This window comes from Brachyhypopomus gauderio, chromosome 5 (assembly GCF_052324685.1).
Source record: "Brachyhypopomus gauderio isolate BG-103 chromosome 5, BGAUD_0.2, whole genome shotgun sequence".
Taxonomy (NCBI): Eukaryota; Metazoa; Chordata; class Actinopteri; order Gymnotiformes; family Hypopomidae; genus Brachyhypopomus; species Brachyhypopomus gauderio.
In genome coordinates this window covers 25,157,077-25,171,921 of record NC_135215.1, presented here as the reverse complement: position 1 = coordinate 25,171,921, position 14,845 = coordinate 25,157,077, and the positions used below count along the sequence as shown (strand labels likewise).

Sequence of the window (14,845 nt, the reverse complement as noted above, 5' to 3'; positions counted from 1 at the left end):
AAACAGGCACCCCAGATCTACATACACTTTCTTTAAAGCTGCATTCCCCCACTATACAATCCGTGTCATCCTACTGCCAAATGGTGCCTTGATCAAAAATGCCCTCAGGCCTACCAGGAGTGCCCCGCGTAGGTTGATGCCTGTTTCTATGGTGACGTAGTAGGAGGCCTGCAGGAAGGTGCGCTGGAGCACCAGGGCCAGGAAGAGGAGCACAGCCAGGACGTATGTATTCTGCAGCAGCTCCGTTGAGGACATAAAGTAGACCCCGAAATGCAGGTCCTCTGTCTTACAGGCCAGGACACAAACAAAGTGTTAAAATAAAGAACACAGAACACAAAGTATGTCAAGAACACAAGAGATATGCAAGAGTCTGTGATGCTTAGGCAAAGTGGTCTAAAAATGTTTGGAAAGATGTCACACAAGTGCTGCTTTGACCTTATTCCAAAAATGGCCTTTCAAATGGGGAAATATAAAAAAACATTTTATATTTAAATAGTCAATCAAAATTTGTACAGAAATGCAATTAAACAATAAAACACTAAAAAAGATCACATTTGTACAATTGTACAGTGAGAAATGTTTCTGAACATCACAGCCATTGCTACAAAGTCATTCATAACAAACATGTAGCATGTGCACATTCACACACACACACACACACACACACACACACACACACACACACACACTCTTACTAAAGTGTGGGACCCATAAACTCATGTCTTTGTGTCACTGTGGTGGCAGACTATCAGTCTTTGGTAGAGTGGAGAACAAGGCTGAGGGAGTGTGACGTGAGTCCGGAATTTTCCATGTGTAACTGGGTCCCGCACCACCTCTTAACCCTCCCTGTTCCACTGCCCTAGCAACTAAAACACTCCCTTACTACAGGCTCTGACGATACACTTCACTTGAACTACAATTCCCAATAAGCAGCTCTGCTTGCAAACATTGTGATATCACCCTTTTTTTCCCAAAACCTCCATTATACCAGCAGAGGGTTCTCTTTCATCTAATCAATTTCCTGAATTAATTTATCTTACATCATATCACATGGTTTTTTTGAAATGATGATAAAACATCAAAGTAAATGTGTGAAGAATGTTCATGTCTAGCTTTATGGTGTTGGTACAGCCACTGTTACAGCACTGTTGTTGTTAAGTCAGAGGTGTTAGCTGGATGACACCATATGGATGTGGCAAGGTGTCAGTAATGGAACAGTCAAAGAAGTCATCATTAGGGTGGATCAACAACTCAATGAATACAGAAAAACAAATGGAACTGGTTATAGAAATGTGATTTATATATATGATTGGCACCAGGGTCTCAATGGAGAAAATGTAGTGTTTCTGTCAATATATGCCTGCTTATATGTCTCATTCTTAATTCTGTGCTGTGGAATAGCCACGGCCACTTTATTAGGTACACCTGTGGATGCTTGGCCGGGGAACAGGAGCCTTGACTGTTGCTGTGGAACTTTGGAACCACCCTGCGACCACGGACTTGTGCTAACGGGCCGCCCAATGGAGGATGGGTTCCCTTTTGAGTCTTGGTCCTCCCGAGGTTTCTTCCTAATCCCCACCCTATAGAGAGTTTTTCTTCGCCACTGTCGCCTTTGGCTTGCTCATTAGGGATATGGACCCATAGTATTGTTAACCATGTAAATCCTGTAAAGCTGCTTTGTGACAACATGTGTTGTGAAAAGCGCTATATAAATAAATGAAGGATTAAGCCAGTTTTGCCTTCAAAACTGGCTTAATCCTTCATATCATAGATTCAGTAAGGTGCTGCAAACATTCCACAAAGCCTGGTCCATATTGACATGATAGCATCACACAGTTGCTGCAGATTTGTCAGCTGCACATCCATGATGCGAATCTCCCGTTCCACCACATCCCAAAGGTGCTCTACTAGATTAAGATCTGGTGAGTGTGGAGGCCATTCGAGTACAGTGAACTCATTGTCATGTTCATGAAACCAGTCTGAGATGATTCGTGCTTTATGACATGGAGCGTTATCCTACTGGAAGTAGCCATCAGCAGATGGGTACACTGTGGTCATAAAGGGATGGACATTGTCAGCATCAATACACAGATAGGCTGTGGTGTTGACACGATTCTTAATTAGTACTAATTGGGCCCAAAGTGTGCCAGGAAAATATCCCTGACACTATTACACCACCACCACCAGCCTGAACTGTTGATACAAGGCAGGATGGATCCATGCTTTCATGTTGTTGATGCCAAATTCTGCCCCTACCATCCAAATGTCGCAGCAGAAATCGAGACTCATCAGACCAGGCAACATTTTTCCAATCTTCTTTTATCCAATTTTGGTGAGCTTGTGCAAATTGTAGCCTCAATTTCCTGTTCTTAGCTGACAGGAGTGGCACCCGGTGTGGTCTTCTGCTGCTGTAGCCTATCCGTCTCAAGTTTCAACGTGTTATGAGTTCAGAGATGCTCTTCTGCATGCCTCGGTTGTAACGACTGGTTATTTGAGCTACTGTTGCCATTTTATCAGCTCAAATCTGCCCATTCTCCTCTGACCTATGGCATCAACAAGATATTTTCTCTTTTTTGGTCCATTCTCTGTAAACCCTAGAGATGGTTGTGCAAGAAAATCCCAGTAGATCAGCAGTTTCTGAAATACTCAGACCAGCCCATCTGGCATCACCAACTATGCCACATTCAAAGTCACTTAAAACACCTTTCTTCCCCATTCTGATGCTCGGTTTGAACTGCAGCAGATGGCCATGGCCATGTTTACATGTATAAATACATTGAGTTGCTGCCATGTGATTGGCTGATCGACATTTGCGACATTTGCGTTAATGAGCAATTGGACAGGTGTACCTAATAAAGTGGCCGGTGAGTGTAGTCCACATGAAATGACACCAGTTCAGATAGGCACATGTGTGTATTCCCTCTCATACAAGTGCATTAGATCATTCACATTCCCAGTAGCAAAGTGACATTATATGTTGTTAATCAACACCAAGCTATGGTCACTCAGAGACACACACACCAGCAAGACACAAGAGTAGCACACCTTATTCATCTTGACGACCTCGGTTTTGTTGTCCAGGTGCTCTACAATGCCGGAGATGCAGAGAGGCCCAGCAAATCCCAGCAGGTCAGCCATATAGCGGAAGGTGCTGCTCAGGAGGATGGGTCGGCCAAACGCCCGGTACATGGACCTCCAGATGGACGGAGTCCGGTCCAGGTCCTCTGCATGCTGCTGTTAACGAACATAGACAGTGGTGGGGGACACTAAGACCTAAGACCAACCAATAAGCTCTACCAATAACAACTAACCAATCAGACCTAAGACCAACCAATAAGGCATAAGATCTACTCGTACAAGTTAGTCATGATACTCAAGCATTCAAGATAATTTGGTAGAACAGTATGGCTAAAATGGTCAACCCTGCAAACAAGCTAACTTGTACGTATTGTAAGTTTTCCTTTCCAGCAATGGGAGCTCCCCCGCCCCCCTCCCTTCCCAGATCTCCCACAGTGTAGTGTGTTTCATCCACACCCTTTGTTCCTCATAGGCATCCTTCAGGTGCAGGTAGTTGGTCAGGGCCCTCATAGCGATGGGCAACTTGCCGATCTTCTTCAGCTCAATGGGTCTCTTGTGGGCGCCGATGATGAGTGAATTCATCCACCAGTAGGTGGCCTTGGAGAGCAGGTTGACGAATGGCTGCAGGAAGCGTACGCCCAGGTCCTGCAGGTCCTCGGGGGGCTTCACCCGTTGTGGCGTGGCGAAGAACACATACTTCTGCAGACAGGGAGAGAGGACCGATACTTGGTAAAAGCCGGACACTAGGTGTGCTGACCCAGTTCAAGGGTGTGCAAAAATAAACCTGTGTATTCAGCTTTTATTGCTTTAAACCACACAACTACACTGAGTAAGTGCAACTCAAGTTTGGCAAATGTTGGTAGCAGGAGTTATTCTAAGAGCCATTAAAAATATGTTAAAACACCAAAACATTATTGTATAATTTCTCTCAGATATGCATTAGAGTGGCAATGTTTATCTCCATAAATAAAATTTTCAGAATAAATAGCATTTAATTAACAGACACCATCACAGGATATGATGTCTGTCAGAATCTAGAGTCAAACGAAAACTTCTCAGTAAAAGTAATTCCATTGTCAAGCCCACATAACAAAAATGTTATAGGCATATTCCAAAACAATAATGTTCCTTATAACCTTTGACCTATGACCCAGGAAGCGCGTACCCTGACTCTGATGACGTTGATCTCAACGGCCATAAGCAGGCCATACAGTACCACGAGCAGGGCTGTTATACAGAAGCGGAGATGCTCCATGCCCATGCCCTCATCTGCAAACTTCCACAGCTTGATGATTTTGGTGATGAAAGCCAGCACCCAGTAGATGAACAGTGCTGCACAATAATGGACAGAGAAACAAAGTACATGAAAAAGCCTTGGTGTGGAGGAACTCAGGTTCCATGTCTGTTAGTAGTTTATACAGACTCTACAAATTGTCCATTATATAACTGGCCAAATGACTCCCTTAGTAACATAACATTCAAAAGTCACAGTCATAAACATTTCATATATTGACTAAGTATTGACCATTATTCATTTTAAGGGAAAAATCTGGAAATATTTAACAGAAAATAATACAAATCTTCCAGTACTAAAGCTCAGTAATTAATTTGTCACCCTACTGCCCCTTGGACCCTCCCAGTCTTAAAAGCACCTACAACTGCTCCTCCCAGCAAAAGGATTCTAAAAATCTCCCTTCAAAAAGACACATACACACAAGCAACTAGCCACACACACCCTTGCTGCCCAGCTAATTTCTGTCTCACATGCACCTAAAATATTTAAAAGGGGTATTTCTGAGGAGATTCCATCTCGTTCATTTTTTCAAACAATAATACATGTGAACTGGTTATAAATATCTTTTTTGTTTGCATCTGCAGGACGCCACTTACCCAGAAGCAGTTTTGGGAAGTTTGCTGTTTCTATGTTGTGGTAATACACCACTGACGTAGTAGCTGCTATGAACCCCATAAATGCAGGCAGAAATAGATGCAAATGATTGGACTTCATCTCCCTGTTAGGAAACAGGAACATCCTCAGTGAGTGCACATGCAGACACTGGGACACTGCTGTACTGGAATAATGCTGCCCAAATGACACTAAGGGCTCCACGAACTTTCTTTGTCAGCCAACTGTCGTCAGCCATGTTGCTGAAACAGTTGTGTCTGTGTAAGGCATACGAGTGCGGCGGGGCGTACATGTTGGAGACGATCCCCTCAGCGATCTCACACACGTGCACAAACAACAGTGTGAAGGTGAGGACCCAGCGCATGTTGTGACCAGGGAAGTGGAGCCAGGTGTTATGGTGGATCTGTACCTTTGAGCTCTGACTGCCCCAACCTGAAGATACACACACACACACACACACACACACACACACACAAAACAGAACATATATTAGTGTATCTAGTATGCAAACATTTGTCCTAATTTAGATATAATAATGATATTACACATCTTGATAACTACACACACACACATACACACACACACACGCACACACACACACCTTTTTGCCACAAAATATTCAGATTTGACCAGTATGGAAATCTCCTGGCCTAAACATCAGGCTAAGTAGTTGCTCTTCTGATTACTGGATAACACGGATCTATGATCAGTCATCAAGCATCTATTACAGACTAGCTCATCCTTTCTAGTTCACTCATTGCATATAAGTATGTTTATGTAATAACTACATATCACCACATCCTGCTGTGGGAAACATCTTATTTTCACATCAGGAGAAGTGATAACATGTGAACAGACCGAGTGGTAAACCGCCCTGGGACGTCTCGCACTGAGACAACATCATTGGTTATTTATATTAAAAAAACAAACAAACAAAAAAAACAGTAGGAGTCAATTAAATGATCTTGAGGGAGTAAGAGAGTAGGGAGAGAGAGAAAGAGAGAGAGGAAGGAGGAGGAGAGAGAGGGGTGGGAGGCAATGAGAGAGAGAGAGAGAGAGAGAGAGAGAGAGAGAGAGAGAGGGGGAGAGAGACAGAGAGAGGGGGGGAGAGTGGTGGAAGGGGGAGAGAGAGAGAGTAGTTTCTATTAGTGGCCCACAGGAATAACTGAAACAGTGCTGTTGGCTGCTCCATGTACACGGTTTACTAACAGACAAAGAATGAAAAGTATGGTTTGTTATTACATAGTATTATTATTGTCTGCTAAGAGGGTACACAATGAAGCAGGAGAAAGCTGGGCTCTTCATAAAAGGGTGCTGGGGGACTTTAAGTTTAAACTCACATCTGCATGCAAAAACTTAATTTATTGCTTTATATTTATTATTTTTATATTTTTGTTGTTTACAAAAGCTAGTCATTAGCTAGTGACGGCTGATCTGTATTAGCTCGGTCTGTAGCTAAGTATAATTCATATATTTTCACATAAGTGTATTTTTTAGGGGTGTATTCAACTAAGGATTTTCATAGTCGAATCTGATTCGTCAGATTTTCCCTTTAGTCGACTAATAGTCGAATCAGGGTTTTTTTTAAAGAGCACCTTAAACGGGATCCCGTTCTCATTCAGGACTTTTTTCCACTTCAAAGTAAAAACCTAAAACACTCAGATAAATGAATAAACATGGTAGGTTGTCTTTATTCAGCTTTTATTTATTATTACTTATTTATTTTTTAATGAAACGTTAGAGAACATTAACCGTCAGTGCGCATATCGAACTGTCAGACAGGCACTGTGCAAAATGTCAAAAATATTTTAAATAAAATATGCCTGCCTGAAAATATATATAAAACATTTCCACACAACAGCAAACAAATTATAAGGAAAGGTTCAAGTAACGGGGTTTAAAAGCAAACAACAACAATAAATGTTTATAGGATTACTTGCCGAGACGCACCGCGACGAGACGACAAACGGCAAACGTTTTTTTTTCGCCTTACGCGTTTTAAATGGTATGCCATGTTGGTTGTTGTCGTGCGAAATAAAAGACGTTGACGACATAACTTGCACTTTACTTTATTTGATTCATCTTTATCTTTTTCAAAATACTTTTGAAGTTTTTTTAGTAGACATTATAATCTCGGCGGACGCTGATCCTGTAGCGTGTTCAGCTCAGCTCCGCTCGTTTGGATTGTGCAACTGCAGGGTGTGATGTATTAATGTGTAGTAAGGAAGATGCCTATTGTTAATGCGCACACATCATTTTTAAATATTTATTAACAGAAATTAGGATGATTTTATTTGACAAAAGGCTATATATAACGAAAACAAAGACATTTAATGTAACAACTAATGCTTAGCAGCGTCCTTGGGCACCCCCATGCAGTTAGAATGGTACATTCGACTATGACATTCATAGTCGACTAGGGGGTATAGTCGACTATAGTCGAATCAGCGACTATTGCAGGTCACCCCTAGTATTTTTTATTTTTTTTTGCATTTCACATAAATGAATGAATAAACCTGCATCAGTAAGAACACTTACAATGCATTGCTTTCTGATAAAAAACAACTTGATAATGCCACATCTGTTAGCTTCTCCACATTGTCAGAGGCCAGTTCCTGCTAGCTGTGCTCTTTCCCCCGAACATGCCAAAGACATAACCATGTCTTTCTTATATGTTACTGATTTAGAATGATCTGCTGTCTGTTTTAGAAAGGTTGAGGCAACCTCTATCAGCTTCTAAGATTATTAAGAATCATGTATCATACTGCAATCAGATTTTTTAATCATATTTTTTTTAAGCCAGTAACATTAGCTATGCAGTAAACATTTACCATCAGGGTCAACTAAGCAGCTCTTGCCTCGATGATGCACCTGACAATATAACTTTTATATTAGCCTATTTTTTTACCTTTTATTTAATTAATTATTTAGATGAACCTCTAATATTATTGGAACTGATTTCAGTTTTACTGTATTATCTCCACTGGTTAATGGTGGTTATTGTTTTTCTTTTTGAAGATAGTCCACAGATCTTGCTGTATTTCTAGCAAATACAAACCACCAAAATCTCCAATGAGTGATGAAAAGAAAGCCTGCAGTTCTACAGAACCACCTCATCTGTATGTTGTTGATGTCTATGGTTGTCTAACATGATGATCTCCTGATATACCCAAAGCAAATGAGTGTATAAATTGCACATATGGTTGGATTGAAAATATCTACAAATGACATCACATTAATCCAAAGGGTGTGTAAAGGGAGATGTTACAGAGGGTGGGTAAAGGGAGATGAGTGTTACAGAGGTGGGTAAAGGGAGATTAGTGTTACAGAGGGGGTGTAAAGGGAGATGGGTGTTACAGAGGGGATTTAAATGGAGATGAGCGTTACAGAGGCGGATAAAGGGAGATGAGTGTTACAGAGGGGGTGTAAAGGGAGATGAGTGTTACAGAGGAGGTTTAAAGGGAGATGAGCGTTACAGAGGGGTGTAAAGGGAGATGAGTGTTACAGAGGGGGTTTAAAGGGAAATGAGTGTCACAGAGGGGGTGTAAATGGAGGTGACTGTTACAGAGGTGGTTTAAAGTGAGATGAGTGTTACAGAGGGGGTGTAAAGGGAGATTAGCGTTACAGAGGGGGTGTAAAGGGAGATGGGTGTTACAGGGGGGATTTAAATGGACATGAGCGTTACAGAGGCGGATAAAGGGAGATGAGTGTTACAGAGGGGGTGTAAAGGGAGATGAGTGTTACAGAAGGGAGTAAAGGAGATGAGTATTACAGAGGGGGTGTATAGAAAGATGAGTGATACGGGGGCAGGGTTGCAACTACATACTTTCTGAGGTGTATGCAAACATACTATCGGCGCCCCCCGCACTCCACCCCCCACCCCCGATCAACTCGGCAAATAATTTTCAGGCAGCGCCCCTATGCGTCGCATACGCTGCATACCCCCTTTTTGCGCCACTGTACGGGGGGGGGGGGGGTATCCTCATGTTCTTTTAAACTAGCGGGTGAGCACCTTCTTGCATCCCTCCTCAGGCTCCACCCCCAGTCTAGATCCGACACCTACCATACAGCCTTGATAAAATTAAGCAGATGCTAAAAGACAGATTCTGCATTTATTATACCAGTCAACTAATTTTGTGCTTCTTTGGACTCAGACAACACAGTTAGCTGAACACATTTGTGCTCACACAAATATGTTTTTTTCTGTGTCTGTCTCTGCTGTCTCATTACTTGTGTTCTGTGCACACACAGGTTCAGTGTCACTGTATTAAACCCCCTTTAAAAGGCAGCATACCGTTATTTCCTTCATGAGCCAAATTGGTCATGCTTTATTCATACCTGTTGTTATTGTAAACTATACGTTTCAGACGAACTGGATATAGACCTAGGTCATGACTTCCATGCTCTGTATTTTAGATGTCTGATTGGTTGCCCCTGCACTTTGAATGGAGGTGTAGACTGCAATGAGGTTTTACCATAATGTCTTTCACAAAAGCGGTGAAGTCCTGGGCAACAATGTCGGGGTATGCGTTTTTGTACAGATGGTTAAAGGAGTTAGGCCAGTGGTTCTCTGCCTCTGGCCAGCGAATCGCGTGAACTGCAGGTCTGAGCAAGATTTCACAACTGAAAACACCTGAGCCAACTCATAAAGTAATTATTAACCCCTTTCAGTAGATTCAGCCTACATGTTACAGTTGGAATCTGAATAAATCAAGAGGGGTACCGTAATGAAAAATGTGAATATAAGGTTAAAAGGTTACATAGATATACTGCAAATGCAGAGAGCACCAGAGACTTCAGAATGTGAGGGATTTTAAATGCAAACTGCTAGTGACAGGTGTGAAACCTGTAACTTCAAAACCTGAGAAACCTAAGAACAATTGCATGCAAAACCACATGCTTATGGCTAAAGAAGCTGCTCCACGCAGAGCCCATAAAAAGGTGCTCAACCTAAATTCAAGAAAACACAAACTGACCATTATTATCTGATAAGTCTGTTACCAGGTGATAGAACCCTGACATCTGATAGATCCTTTCTGGTTTTTGTTTCTGTTGTTTCTTCCTTATCTGCCTTTTTTGTAGTGTTTTTACTTTGGTACAGTTGCTTTGAAATGCATTGGTGGGCTATATATATATTTTATGCTATAAGCCTGTATCTTGCCTTTTGATGTCATTAATCATACAAAAATCAATATCATAATAATCCTAATCATGCAATATCATTAATCATGCATAAGTGGTGGATCCAGGCATGACTACATATACTTTTGTAAGTCGCTCTGGATAAGAGCGTCTGCTAAATGCCATAAATGTAAATGTAAATGTAAATATCTGAAAATCTCCCATGAGAATGGGACCCTGGCACCAAGAGTGGAATACTGAAGCCTTCATACCAATGAAGAGGATGGGGAAGGTGATGAAGAGCAAGAAGACATGTGGAACAAGGTTGAGGGCATCCACGAAGCAGCCATTGCTCAGGACCCCCTTCTCGACGCTGTAGGAGTTGTTGACGTCGTTCCCGCAGAAAGACAGGGACATGCTGCCTAATTGGGCCAAAAGGTCCTGAAGGTGGGATTAGAGAGCTGTCAATCACTAGTCACCAAATAACATGGTCTTTGGATGACAAAAAGAGCCTCCAAATATTACTGCACATGTACAACAATTACAGAGTACAAAAGTAGTGCATAACCATAAATGCAATAATGGAAAAATGCCAATCAGAAAATAACAGGCATTATATATTTGGCTGATCCTAATGAAGGGTAATCTATCACTTTATTCACAAACCCAACATTCTCTCTCTCTCAAATGATATAATGCATTTGCTTCACTCCTGAAACATATATGGGTAAACAAACTACTTATATAGTCTTGGCAATGCATGCCACAAGATCCATGAAGTTTATTCTTCTGAGTAAGATGATAAACTAGACATGCAGGCCAACAAGACTTCATGACTCCATGACTTTATGGATTGCAGGCTGGAGCAGCCAAGGAACGCCAACTGTGGCAGCTTCACACGCACACAGAAATATTAACGAATATGTAGAAGTAATAACAATATTATTAATAAACACCACTGTGCCTGAGAAAGAGCCAATTAAATCTGTTCTCTTTTCACTGTGGTCAGACAAAGGCATGTCGAACTACAAACAATTAACGACCCAAATTACTTATATTTGATAATCGCATTGCAGTAAAGCACTGCTACAAACGAACTGGTTCTGGGTAATGATATTTGTCGAGGACTCTGAATATAAAAAATAAGCAATACGTCAAATTAAAGTCCACTTACAATAAAACGCCACGTATTATCACGCTTTCATTCCCGAAGCCTGCTTTTTGGAGACTGCAGTCTAATCACACAAAATATAGACGGATTATTTTTAGCATCAGCAGCGCATAGCCCCTCTACTTCTCCCTGCTATCGGATTTCCAAACTTGAACAAGTGTGTGGGGACGAACCTCCGAACTGCCAGACTCCTCCAATAGCCCGTTAGAGAGGACATGCGTCTTCTGACACTACAGTGCCATCAACTCCACTGGATACAGAACATAAGGAAAACAAAATGTCATTCATATATGTTCGACAGTTTATTGGTGAGGTATTAAATCTGGACTTTTGTAATTATATATGTCTTTTATATATGTCTTTTTTTGTTTTTTTAATTGTCCACTTATATTTTCACTCTGCAGTGAAATACACCTAGGCCATTCGGGTAGGCCTATTCGACACATTAATGTGTAAATATAACCACATATAAACAAAGCACTTTGGAAATTCTCGGCAGTCAGCCTATTCTGTGCGGCCGGTTATAGCAGGTAACACTCTGAATCACAGTGAACGGTAACCTAATTATCATTAACTGACATCGATTAAACCAATCCCCAAATCAACATGCTGAGGACAACACAAACGAAATCTGTGTGAAATGTGAACTGCTTTGTCCCTCGCGAAAGTCAGAAGTGTTTAATCTACAATCGACCATGTCTTCTTTGTCGCTCACCAAAGATACACAAAGACACACACACACTCACCTAAATCGTTGACAGATCGCAGGTTGTTCCTTAAAATGCTTGCGATACTAGTACTGGCAGCTAGACACCACTACTGGATCTTTTATTAGCGGCTGAGCGAGGCTACTGTCCGTTCTGCAGGAGACGCGCGTCCCCCGCGTCCTTTACAGTCGCGCTATGGCGGCGCGTTTGTGTTACAGGCTGCGCCTGGCGGAACGTGGGACGCAGAAGCGTCGCGTCAAATGTAGGTCAAATAAATGATAAGTGGGAAAGTGGTCATCATCGTTTTCCTCTTTCAAGGCTTTGCTTTCAGATTCCGCGCACTGTCGGACTAACCAAGGAACCTCGGGAATTTACTGACAACATGCAGTAACATGCATCTCTATACGTGGACTGTACGTATATTGTAATGAGTGATAAAATGTGACAGAGATTTGAGGCTTCTAAGAATCGTAGTATGGTTTTAAGTATGGTTTAATGGTTACTGCTGACAGAGGCTTATGCTGACATGCATATGAATATGAATATGAATTTTACGTTTGTTTGATCTGCTTTGAGTATGTGAGCCTTTCTTTTACCCCATATTGTCCATGTGAAGGAATCTGGGTTCTCATGCTTTTTACCTGACCCATACCACATATCTGGCACATGGGAGTTGTAGTTCCAGTTGGAGGTTCCTGCTTTGCTTTGCGCATATTTCTTTGCTTGTTTGTGCTGCCAGCATGATCTACATCACATGTCATTAAACTTTACAAGTGTAAATCTTTAGAGCTTTCAGGTTTCAGAGGTTCAATATTTCATTAGACTGTGTGGCAGGCTTTAGGATGGTTTACTGTGTAGAGATAAGAGTATTTCTTATAATGAATCCACTCTGTGGTAAGTCACGGAATTTACGTATCAATGAAAGAACACACGTCCAGTGATGACTGAAACAATCAGACGTCTGTTGCAGTAACGGTTGGGAAAAATTCAGAGTTTAATGATGGTGCAAATGAAACATGAGAACAATAACGAATCCAGAGATGAGCACAGAGAAATAGAGTAACCACAGGTGACATCCAGAGCTCGCAGTCTCCAGGGAGAGGAGTCCAGGGTTACCGATCACCCAGAGATTTCCACCCAAGGAGAGACGCATGTGTGTGTGTGTGTGTGTGTGTGTGTGTGTGTGTGTGTGTGTGTGTGTGTGTGTGTGTGTGTGTGCAATCAAGGAAAGCAACGGTGTGTCCTGGAGGATGGAGAGGTTCTCCAGGTCAGATGGGGTCCAATGTGTGTGTGTTTGTGTGTGTGTATTTGTGTGTTCCTCTGGGGAATTGAAAGGGGGTAGTTCAGATTCCCTCTCTTCGAGGCACAGGAAGTAGCACCGGAAGTAGCCCATGTGTGAGCCATCAAAGGGTCCTGTGGTGACACCCAGAGCCACGGCTGGGACAGGACTGGCCTGCGTTGCACCAGAGGGGGGCTGGGGTGGGGTCAAGGTTCAGTCCAAATCTTTGAGAAAGTTCCAGATTCCCATCAGCCAGCCGGGAATCGTCCTCTACACGTGTGATTTGCGTCATCATCAGCTTGGGAAAATTAAACATAGATAAGTTGTTAAGGGTCCCCATTAAAAAAAATTCCTCACTGTAGACATTCAATGACATGCCATTACACCATTATATTTCTTTGTTATACTACACAGACCTGAGTCTCTACAAGTACTACTGTAACTTGTGCCCCATAATGATGAAACATAAGTTAATAAAATCATTAGCATTTGACAATATAATGAAACCTAATCAGTTACATTTTGACATTTAGTCATACAGAGTCTTTGACTGGAACAGCTATGCTCGAGCTGTTGGTCAGTGATTGCCTTTTCCCAGCAGAAGCGTAACTCAAGTCGTAATCTTCCTGGCGATGATGGAACCTACAGTTAAGTGTAATACCGAGGAATGCGTCTTTATTGAGGACTTTCCAGTACCACTCCTGTCCTAAAGAGGGAACATTCATAACACTCTGTTCTGATGAGTCAAGGTAGCTCTCCGAATTCTCGGGTGTGTGTGTGTGTGTGTGTGTGTGTGTGTGTGTGTGTGTGTGTGTGTGTGTGTGTGTGTGTTGGGGAAGGGGGGATTGAGTAGTTGTTGCTGAAGTGGAATCGCTCGTTTTTTTATACCCACTTCCGCACCAAAAAAAAGGATGGAGAACCAGAAGGCACTAGGGGGCGCTGTTTATTAAGAGTCGAGATGCTTTGGCAGCAGTGGCTCTACTCCCCCACCTCAGTACTTTCTGTGTAGTCTGTTTCAGGCAGGAACAATCCGGTCCTTCCATAACACAACACAGACAACGACATCCAGTGGATACTGATAAATAACCGGTTTGTACAGGAACATTTACAATTGCATGCTCTGAGACACAACATAGGCCTGGTTCTCGTGTATTTTATATTACGTGTGCTTTCACCCTCACAAGGCTGTGTGTGTATGTATATATTATCCTTCAAATATGAATATACACAGCAGTACCACCGCCATGCCACTGCATGTCTGTTTAACATGTCTGTTTAGGTGATGTGGATGTGAGTCATGGAAGAGAAGTGAAGGAAGCGGTGAGAATGACATAGGAAAAGAGAGACAGAGGGGAAGAGAAAAGCAGGGATGCAGAGAGAAGGGGAAAATGCTTAGATTAACTGTCAAACAAGAAAGAGCAAACGTATCAGGACAGCTTCGTTAAACAGTAAAGACCACTTTAAGTGCCATATGGGGGCAATGGCCTCAGTCACCAGTGTGGGTCAATATAAACACAGACAGCAAAGATTTAGGAGGCTGACTCGTAAGGTGAACGATTTACGGAAGCGCTTTTAAGCACACT

General features: G+C 42.2%; 1 protein-coding gene across 7 annotated transcripts in view; it reads right to left on the bottom strand.

Moving 5' to 3' along the window:
* The window catches only part of abcc9 (ATP-binding cassette, sub-family C (CFTR/MRP), member 9), a 38,152-nt gene extending 25,891 nt beyond the window's left edge, over positions 1 to 12,261 (bottom strand). For 3 of the 7 annotated variants that reach the window (XM_077006681.1, XM_077006676.1, XM_077006679.1), the window contains exons 1-9: positions 12,023 to 12,254; positions 11,450 to 11,526; positions 10,378 to 10,546; positions 5,275 to 5,416; positions 4,969 to 5,090; positions 4,244 to 4,410; positions 3,535 to 3,777; positions 3,046 to 3,234; positions 115 to 285 (exon numbers count right to left, since the gene is read on the bottom strand). In XM_077006681.1, coding sequence (XP_076862796.1) covers positions 115 to 285; positions 3,046 to 3,234; positions 3,535 to 3,777; positions 4,244 to 4,410; positions 4,969 to 5,090; positions 5,275 to 5,416; positions 10,378 to 10,522 — 1,179 coding nt within the window. In that variant the 5' untranslated portion in view covers positions 10,523 to 10,546; positions 11,450 to 11,526; positions 12,023 to 12,254. Of the gene's footprint in view, positions 1 to 114; positions 286 to 3,045; positions 3,235 to 3,534; positions 3,778 to 4,243; positions 4,411 to 4,968; positions 5,091 to 5,274; positions 5,417 to 10,377; positions 10,547 to 11,279; positions 11,341 to 11,449; positions 11,527 to 12,022 lie in introns of all 7 variants that reach the window. The other 4 variants (XM_077006677.1, XM_077006683.1, XM_077006678.1 and 1 more) reach the window with 4 other exon arrangements.
* Positions 12,262 to 14,845: the final 2,584 nt, after the last annotated feature.